Source organism: Coffea arabica, chromosome 5e (assembly GCF_036785885.1).
Source record: "Coffea arabica cultivar ET-39 chromosome 5e, Coffea Arabica ET-39 HiFi, whole genome shotgun sequence".
Lineage (NCBI taxonomy): Eukaryota > Viridiplantae > Streptophyta > Magnoliopsida > Gentianales > Rubiaceae > Coffea > Coffea arabica.
This window is the reverse complement of record NC_092318.1, coordinates 6,375,724-6,385,368: the sequence shown is the minus strand read 5'-3', so window position 1 is coordinate 6,385,368 and position 9,645 is coordinate 6,375,724. Positions and strand designations below refer to the sequence as shown.

Here is a 9,645-nt window from a genome sequence, read left to right as displayed (position 1 = left end):
CTATTGATGCCTATTTCAATTGGGATTAGTTTTGGAACAAAAATTGGTGATGTCATGTAGAATACCGAAATTGTTAACATGGGGTAAAGTGTATATTTCTTGAGTATAAGCGGGCAAAGTGTTACTCATCCCCAAGTTAAGGGGGGTAAAGTGTAATTGACCCTAATTTTTATTTGCAAAGAAAGCTAATCTACAGCAATAAGTAAACATAGTCATCAATCATGACGCAAAAGGTGTCCCTCTCACGTAATGGCTGATGCAATTTTCAAGAAAACAAACGAAAATGACCACACTTTGAATTTTCAAGGAGTAAAGAAGACAGGATAGAGGACACTCCATTAACAAGACTTAAGCTCATAACTTTCTCAGCCTTTTCTCCAGATAAATAGATATAGGAGTCAGTAGTAACCAGTAATACTGCTGCATACTCCCTAAAACCATGTCGGGTCCAATGTGTTTTTCGAATCCTCCAAAGCTTAGTTCAACCTGTGGAGCAGGAAATGTAGAAGAAATCGCTGGGCTTCAAACATATGTTACTGGACACCGAGACTCCCATCGCGCCATCCTTCTGATTGCTGATGCTTTTGGTAATGATCATCATCCTGATCTTGTTGATGAGTTTTCAACTAGATGTGCACTTAATAGTTTCCTGCTTGCTTTCTAATTTATCTAGTTAGAGCTAAAGACTAGTTGAACATCTAAAAAAAAGACAGGAGCAAATGTCATCTTGAACCTGTTATTGATGAATGTTTCATTACTGCCGCTACTTTTTTTCTAGTATGTTCTCTAGGGTGATAAAAAATATCTGTTGGTTTGCTATGAAAAACCAGTGATGAAGAATTGGGTGAGATATGATAAATTCAACTTCAATTGTCAATTTTATGTCTTGTGTAGCGATGAATTCTGGTAGGATCACTCAGGAAGTTGATTGTTTATTTGGAGTACGCTTGTTTCTGGTATAATTTTTATGGGATTTGCTATGACTTTTTACTGGACCGTTACTGAGCCTTTGCTTCTGTTAAATACACGATGAGATGAGCGAAGCTAACTTTGGTTGGTTAACACGATCTGGTTTGTTAGAAAATATAATGGTCCTATTGCTGATTCTTAATGTATTAGTGTGTATATTATCGGTGAATTTGGAAAACCTCCCAATTCCACTGGGTATCCATGTGAGGAATATTTTCTTTTTCTAATTTTCTACTAAGTTTATTTTGTAAAGGTTAGAACATGATTACCATCACATTCTAAAAAATTACTATATCTGCAAACTGCTTATGTTGAGGTTTGCTGGGATTGTTTTGCAGGGTATGAAGCTCCAAATTTGAGGTAAGTAGATTCTAACAAGCCCATCAATTTAAATGCAGCTATCAAGGATCAAGGAGATTCAGAATATTCTCTGAACTCATAGTTTTTCTATCCAAAATTTCGGAATAGGTTAGCATCCATGAATGGATAAACACATGCATATGATAATGCAGTGTATTTAGTCCATGCAGTACCCGGATCATGCTTGGATTTCAATTTTCTTTTGAATTTGAGGCAGCTAAAAAAAACTGATTGATCAATGAATTTTAAGTTTGATTTTGAACTATTAATTTTTCTGCCTCCAATTTGAAGCAAAAGCATTTCTTTCTATGTTAGAACTAAAAGCGGTCCAATAAAACATTCATCCCTTGATCAATCAAAAGTTTGAAAAAGAGTATTGCAGAATAATGAACTTATGCTATAATTTCCTTGCTGCTACACAATAAGGCTAGCAATTGAGGCCCTTAATTATCCAATCTCCATTCAAGTCATAATTAAATTAGGTTCCTTTCAGTTCATCATCTTTATAAACATGTATGAGGCAGCATTCCATTTTCCTGGAAAGATATGGTGAAAACACGAAATGCGAAAAGCAGAACTCTAAAGTGTACCCCGTTCTTGTGTTAGTTGATGGTAGATGGAGAATTGTTTATTTGTTGGACACAAACATGGCTACATTTTTTAATGTGTCTTTGGTATGTGACACAGTGGTCTGAGGCTGCTGAACATACCAATCTTAAACTGTTTGCTAAGTACAATTTATTTGTCAATTGTCTACAATTCATATGAGTAATAACTAGCACAAAACAATGTCTGCATCTTTATCTTTGCAAGAGCAGGTAATTTTCTTTTTTTCAACTGACGTCTTCTTTGCTGGAGTGTCAACCGGAGTATTTTATTACCAGATAAAGTTCTGTGTCAAAAGTTGCGAGTCAGAAGCATAGTTGATTATAACTGACTCTTTTTTACCGTCAAGCCTGACCATAGCAACCATGCTTATTAATGATTAGTTGGATACGACATTAATATTTGTTACCACTATAATATTTTTTATATTGATTTCAGCTAGTATTTGCTTTCTTGTTATAAAGAAAACTTGCAGACAAGGTTGCAGATACTGGATTTTTTGTAGTGGTTCCAGATTTCCTTTTCGGTGACCCTGCTGATGTTGGAAATCCTAATTTTGATCTGGAAGCATGGAAAAATGCTCATCCATCGGTATGTTTAACACAGAAACTGGACTGCAAGATTAATATTCTTTGATTGCACCTGGGGTATTCCAATAAGAGTGGTTATAAATATAGCTAATCCTGAAAGTAAGTGGTACTACTATGATTTCTATAACAAATTTTAAGAGGCTTTAAAATTATCTGATCTCAAATTTTAGGGGCATAGGATTTCTCACAATAAGCATTGATATTGTTTGATTTACATATGAGGCTTTCAGGACAAAGGATCTGAGGATGCTAAGAAAGTAATTGCTGCCTTGAAAAGCAAAGGATATACTGCTATAGGGGCTGCAGGTTTCTGCTGGGGAGGTAAAGATACAACTTGTATCTTTTGCTTGTTTCATGGATCATGCATCATAGTACACAATGGGTTGAATGTCATATGTATTCAACAATGAAAAAGAGAAAAAAATAAGGAAAAAAAAATCCATTCCTTGACAACTGTACTAGATATCTGCTTGCAGAACCTCAGGTTTACCTTCTTGCCAATCATTCAGGAATGGTGGTTGTCAAACTGGCAAACAATTTGGACTGCATTCAGGCTGCAGTAGTCTTACATCCTGGTCCAATGACAGAAGATGAAATCAACGGTAATATTTTGCATATTTTAAAATTTCCATGGGTAGAAATTTCAAGTCCTCCCCAAGCATTTATGCTTGATTGGTGGTTATTGTAGAGGTAAGGGTTCCATTTGCTATATTGGGAGCTGAGGTTGACCGCATTTTTTCTGCTGAGAAGATCAAGCATTTGGCAAGTATTTTAGCGCAGAAATCTGAGGTAAGAAGCTATTTTGCTTTTAGCAAATGGCTCTTCATCCATGATATAGGAACAAAATTTTGAAACTTATGTGAAAATTAATTTGAGAACTAATTAACCGTTCTTGAAGTTGCAGGTTGATAGTTTTGTGAAGATATTTCCAGGTACAGAGCATGGATGGACAACCAGATATAAAGATGAGGATGAAGCAGCTGTTAAGAAGGCAGAAGAGTCTCATTTGGACATGTTGAATTGGTTTACTAAGTATATCAAGTGAAGAACAATCCCCTTATGGCAACTGAACTCACATGGTATTAGTACTAGCTGCCATTTTCAAGCAATAAATTCTATGGAAATTTTAGTCTGGATTTGCCTGTGTCATGCATCATATGCACAATGGGTTGAACGGATCTTGTAAAAGGTTAATCTGTGTTTTTCTGCTTCTTGTCAGTAATGTATCACAATAATGTACCACGAGTTCAAGTTACGTTTCAAACCTTCTCGAGGACTCAAATGACATCTGTTGTTGCTTCTTTTGAAATCTCAAATGTTCAGGGTAATAAGCTTGACTTAATTGCTGGATCAAGCCTGAAACCAACAAAGACTAGTTGTGTCTAATTTCCACACAGCTAATTTTCTATTTTTTGCTTGGGCTCTTACTTTGGAAGATACTTTAAGGTGTGAACCATAGATGGAAATTAGGATACAACACTGTTCATTAATCAGCAACTAAGATTGCAGAAGAAGCTCACTGGGAGATATTGTATTGGTTTACTATATCCTGAATGATCTCAACATTGCTACAGTATCTCATAACACTGAAAGGGTTGCAGAAAATTCAATAACAAAAAGAAGTATCTCATAACACTGCTACAATGGACAATTGAAACAAAAGACGAAAAAAATAATCGAGAAGACCCCTTTTCCTTGTTGACTAGTCGGTGGTGATATGGTAAGGATTACAATCAAATTTAAACTTCTCTTCCTAGGTGTCATTGTCTTGCAAGCTTTGTCATTGTCCAACAGAGGGAGCTCATTCTATGGCCATCTCAAAATAGCCATGCTATTGTTAAATTTATCCCAAATCACACCGGATGTGAAAGGGGCAAGGTGCTTAGTTATAAGTGTGAGGGAAAGTCTTATCCCTTGGCTAGCTTTTGAGATAAGAAGGCCCAATAACATCCAATACTAGTATTAGAGCCCAGTTATGATAGCTCCAAGCTCCTCCCACTCTGATGTACTGTTTGATGCTGTCTGATGCTGTCCCAACCCTTATTCCACGTTAGTTATGAAAAGGTACGAGAAGGTTCAATACTACCCAGCATTGGTATCAGAACGAGAGATTAAAATGAATGACAAGGCCCAATAGCACCCAACATTAGTATCAAAGCTTGGTTACCTTTATGAAAAGGTACGAGAAGGTTCAATACTACCCAGAATTGGTATCAGAACGAGAGATTAAAATGAATGACAAGGCCCAATAGCACCCAACATTAGTATCAAAGCTTGGTTACCTTTATTCCACATCAGTTCAATAGCACCCAATATTGGTATCGGAGTTTGGTTATCTTTATTCCACATCAGTTGCGGAAAGGTACGAAAAGATTCAATAGCATCCAATATTGGTATTAGAGCGAGAGATTAACATTGGTACCGGAGCCCGGTTATAACAACTCCTAGGATCCTCCCATATAACAACTCTTGTTTTGAATTCAAATTAGTGTTGCATTTATTTGTTTATCTTATAATTCGATAAGTGGTACAATTTCCTAATTACTATTTTACTTAAGGTTTTTACTAATGGATGCCTAATAAGTGATATCTAAATCATACCTAACCTACCATGTGAATACACGTACTAATCATTATTACTCAATCTTGTTTTAATAAGTTTCTGCTATTTAACTTTATATTTCTAAAATATTAACACCTGAGCTACATCTTACATTTCAATGAATACCCACTACACACTCATTTGACATACCCTTTTTCTTTATGTGAGAGTGAAGGAGAGCTTTTATACTCAGAAATGTTTCCTAAGAAATGTTTGGTCTAATTGTACAAGTTAATTCTAAATTAATCCTAGTAAGCATTAGTAGTACTTGTAAGTTAATGACAAATTCCAGACCTCCAAATTTCGGACAAACACTTAATATGCAATAATAATGTGGAAGAGTTCAAAATCAAAGTCCAAATACACCTTTTTCCCCATTTTGATAGTCATGTTTTTCTTTTTTATCTGTCGCAAATTATAATCCGCCTTTGAATTGAAAAATATAGTTAACTTTTAATTTCTCTAAAATACCTTTATTTAAGTATTTTGTTCTTAGTGAATATAACTAACCTTATTCAATAATTACTTTGATTCATGTCTTGAATGGTATAAATTTCCATCAATATTATTACTGTAATTAATATTAAAGGTATAATGATTAGTCATACTCCTAATATTAATGTAAGGTATTTAGAAAAACAGTATGTTAGATTTACTTTTTCAATAGAGTTAACTAATTTTTCTTAAGCTACGTGTGAAAAAACGAAAACTATCAAAGTGAGGTGAAGGGAGTAATAATTATATTAGCATTTTCTTTGGTTTGAGGGAGATTTAAGCCTTATATGAAGGATAGGGAAATAATTACATATGAATTTTTTTCCCTATTGAAGAGAGACTACTTTTTTTAACACTCCCACCCCTCCGTACACCCTTCCCACTTGTAACTGTCAGGTACTAGATTTGAACTCTAAACATGACAATAAAGAAGACTATAAGATTTCTCCCTTGACCACTGACCCGACCTAGTGGTTGAGAGATTGTAATTTTTAGATAGAAGTCAAAAAAAATGAGAGCCCTTAGAATTAACATGGTAATGTATATATCAATTGAACTAAATCTTGAATAAATTATCAAAAAAAAATTCAAGAAATACTAAATTTTTTTTTGGATAAGACTATTTGGAAAAAGATTTGGATATTTTGTAAATTTATTTTCCAACCATATTTTTATTATTCTAATCACTCTTTTATTTCAAATATTTGAAAAGGCATACCACATAATGCATCGGTCCTTGATACCTGTGCAAACAAAATATGTTATGGGCATTGATTTTGCATATTTGTGGTAATAATTTGTGTAGAGGATATCTGGGCAAACTAGATCGAAAAAACCCAATGCCAATCATTTTATTATGTACCCCATGAGCCCACCATAATATTCAGAGTACACGTATAGTACACAAAAATGCATTCAACCTTTACTAACAACATCATTATTTCCTGATTACATTTTCACTCAAGGAGTGAACTAAGACTCCGATCAAAATTAATCCTAACAGAAATAATTTCTTGAGCCAAATCCCTTTGCAAGAGCAAATCCAACCAACGGAATGCAGTACATTAAAAGCCAGCAAGAGTAATGATATTCAAATTCCAAATATAGAGTAAGTGTTTCCATAACATGCCCACAAGTGCCTAAAATTTAACAAAAAGATGTGTTTAGAACTTTAACCATTCTTTTTTTCATTCATGGATTGTGTTAATGGCAGGACAAAGTGAATCAATTAATCATTTTAACAATATGTACAAAAACTTTAAAAGATAAGCAACATACAAGTGGTGAACAGGACGAAGATTTCATGACTTTCTTTGTTTTTGTCTTTTTTTTTTTTCCTTTCAACAATTACTATTGGGAGAGAATTAGGTATATGAAATTAAACCACCTTGTCCATTTTCTTGGGTCCGAGGACTACATTTGGCAGTAACTAGTTAGTTCATTGAAAAACACATAAGCAAAAGTAGAAATCAGAAGTCAGTTTAAAACAGAAAGTTGAATAATTTGAAGATATTATTGCTACAAAATTCAAGTCTGAAGTAACTACAAATATTTCTCTTGAAATGGGTTTACTCAATTATCAGGTATCCACAAAGCGTATGGATGACATAATTAAAATAAAAATAGGAACTCTAACAACATTGTTTCAGCAAAAAGAAAACATATTAGACATTTTCAGTATATCTGATTCTTTTCATTAGTTAGAGGTTTGTCAAGAATAGAATTTTTTGTTTATGACTCTCTTACAGGGTTTGAATCTAGGTAGTGTTTAAATTTGATAAATCAAACCCAAATCCTGTTCAAGTAAATTGAGTTTGGGTGAGACTTAGATAACGTTCGACCTATTGACATGCATACTCTTGATAGCACTCCAACAAATGCAAACAACATAAACATCCATAATTGCGGAATACAAAAAACCTCAATTCACCTGTCCTAAGCATTTCAAAAAAAAAAAAAAAAAAGTTAGATAAAGCATATAAGAGGATAATGGAACGAATTTCAATTTGGGAGTGTGCTGTCATGAGGTACATTTATTATCAGTAGGTGAAATTAGAAATTGTTGATTAATTGTGGTGATCAGTTTAAAGTCTTGGATAACCATAAAATCAATATTTGAAAATTCATTCTCTTAGGAGCGACTTTTGAGAAAGGATGAAGTGGTAGTCTGCTAGTGCTTTTCCCCAAAGTGCTAATATCCATTCTAATTTGATGTAGGATTTTTGTAGCCGATTTGGGGTTCAGTGGCATAATCTAAGGGGTAAAACGGTCATAACAATCAACAAGGGCAACTCCGTAATTCTACGAGATATCTGAAATTCAAACGGGTTAAATACCACTAGCAAAATTCTCTGTGTTAACAATCCATTGCCATACTTGTTCTTTTAAAGAGCTTAAAACCACCACCAACACAGGATCATACTCTACAATATGCTAGTTATATAGTTCTAGTTTTACAACCCGTGCTAAACACTGAAATTATAAATTTTTTTAACAAATTAAAATTCATAATAAAGATATAATGGTTAATAAAAAATTATCCAAAATCCTTACAATGACATGTAATTCAAACTAAGAGTGCATAACCCAGGACTGGGCGGTGGTGGTGGTGTCCTACGGGATTCGTCAGGAAGGCCTCTATTTGCTTTCTCGGCTTTTCTGGGGGTTACCTCCAGTTTACGGGCGGAGACTATGGCCCTGTTGATTGGGCTTCACGAGAGTGCTCAGAAAGGGTTTGGTAATGTGGGCGTCCAGCTAGACTCCTTGGTCTTGGTGGGGATTCTGCGGAAGCAGTTTCAGTGTCCTTGGCATGTATGGCGGGAGGTGGGGTAGATTTGGCAGTTGTTGGGTGAATCCCCGCGGATAGTTCATTGTTATAGGGAGGCGAACAAAGTTGCTGATATTCTATCTAATGTGGGAGTGGCTCACCCTGAGCATAAGGTTAGGGTTTATGACCACATCCGATTGATTCCACAGTTGGCTCGTGGTGCAATCAGGCTAGATAAACTAGGAGTGCCTTCAATTAGGAAGTTCAGGATGTTATAGGGTTTGGGTTGCGTAATTTCTGCTACTGGTGTAAACTTTGGTTCGATTCAATAATATTGCTACATTAAAATAAAATAAAAAAAACTAAGAGTGCATGAGATTTTTGTGCAACTATATAAATATGAGTGTGTTTGGATAGAGTATTATTTGAAATATTATTTGGAATAATTACTGAAGCACTTTTTGTGATGTGATGTATGTGAGATAAAAAGTAATTGAGAATATAAAAAGGTGAATTGGAAAATGTGTTTATAATGCAAGCGAAATATTATTTGGGATAATTTGGCAATCCAATTATTTCTTATCTAAATTTGTGATTATGCTTGAAAGATATGAGCATATTTTTCTCTAACATTGTATTCAACAATTGTAGCCATGACTCTTTTTAGGACCCTTGCATATATACTTGAAAATATGTGTACTTACTTCATTCTTGTGTTTAAACATAGGGACCCACTTGATTGAATTAATTCGTTGAAATTAAGATAAAAACCAAAATCTTTTATAGTTTATTGAAACTTTCTATAAAAGGTACCTAATATAAATTTTTTTAGGTAATTATTTAATTCATTATGAAATAAGAAGTCAATAATAAGATGAATATTTGAAATATTAAATTAGATTATTTTATTATAACAATCAGATAATTTACGTAACTTCAAACCTTTCTACTATGTTATTATGTATATATATATATATATATTTAGTAGGGATTAGGGAAGGGGTGGAGATGGTAACCAACATAAATTCAAACCCTTCTACTACATTATTATGTTTATAAATATATATTTTTAATTTTTTTCCTAGTAGGGATTTGGGAACGGTTTGAGTTAAGAAGTAGGGAAGGAAAAGGGGAACCAAACCCAATAACTCTATATCCTAAAAAGCCTCTTCCTTAATTGTTGACCAAAGCCTCTTTGGAGTTTGTAAAGATGCTTGTATTAATAGTTTCATAATAGTTTGTAAAGATGCTTATTA

General features: G+C 34.0%; 1 protein-coding gene across 1 annotated transcript; it reads left to right on the top strand.

Annotated features, from left to right (window-relative positions):
• Positions 1-297: 297 nt before the first annotated feature.
• LOC113743557 (endo-1,3;1,4-beta-D-glucanase) lies at positions 298-3,834 on the top strand. Its single transcript, XM_027271611.2, has 7 exons — positions 298-587; positions 1,308-1,329; positions 2,400-2,526; positions 2,756-2,846; positions 3,035-3,127; positions 3,214-3,314; positions 3,430-3,834. The coding sequence occupies exons 1-7, from the start codon at positions 440-442 to the stop codon at positions 3,568-3,570; spliced, it is 723 nt and encodes a 240-aa protein (XP_027127412.1). The 5' UTR covers positions 298-439; the 3' UTR covers positions 3,571-3,834.
• The last annotated feature ends 5,811 nt before the right edge of the window (positions 3,835-9,645 follow it).

What these genes read in the sequence shown, in the direction of transcription:
- LOC113743557 (XM_027271611.2), top strand. Translation starts at nt 440, where the DNA reads ATGTCGGGTCCAATGTGTTTTTCGAATCCTCCAAAGCTTAGTTCAACC. An exon ending in TCTGATTGCTGATGCTTTTG is followed by an intron (nt 588 to 1,307) that starts GTAATGATCATC and finishes ATTGTTTTGCAG; the next exon opens with GGTATGAAGCTCCAAATTTG. An exon ending in GACAGAAGATGAAATCAACG is followed by an intron (nt 3,128 to 3,213) that starts GTAATATTTTGC and finishes TGGTTATTGTAG; the next exon opens with AGGTAAGGGTTCCATTTGCT.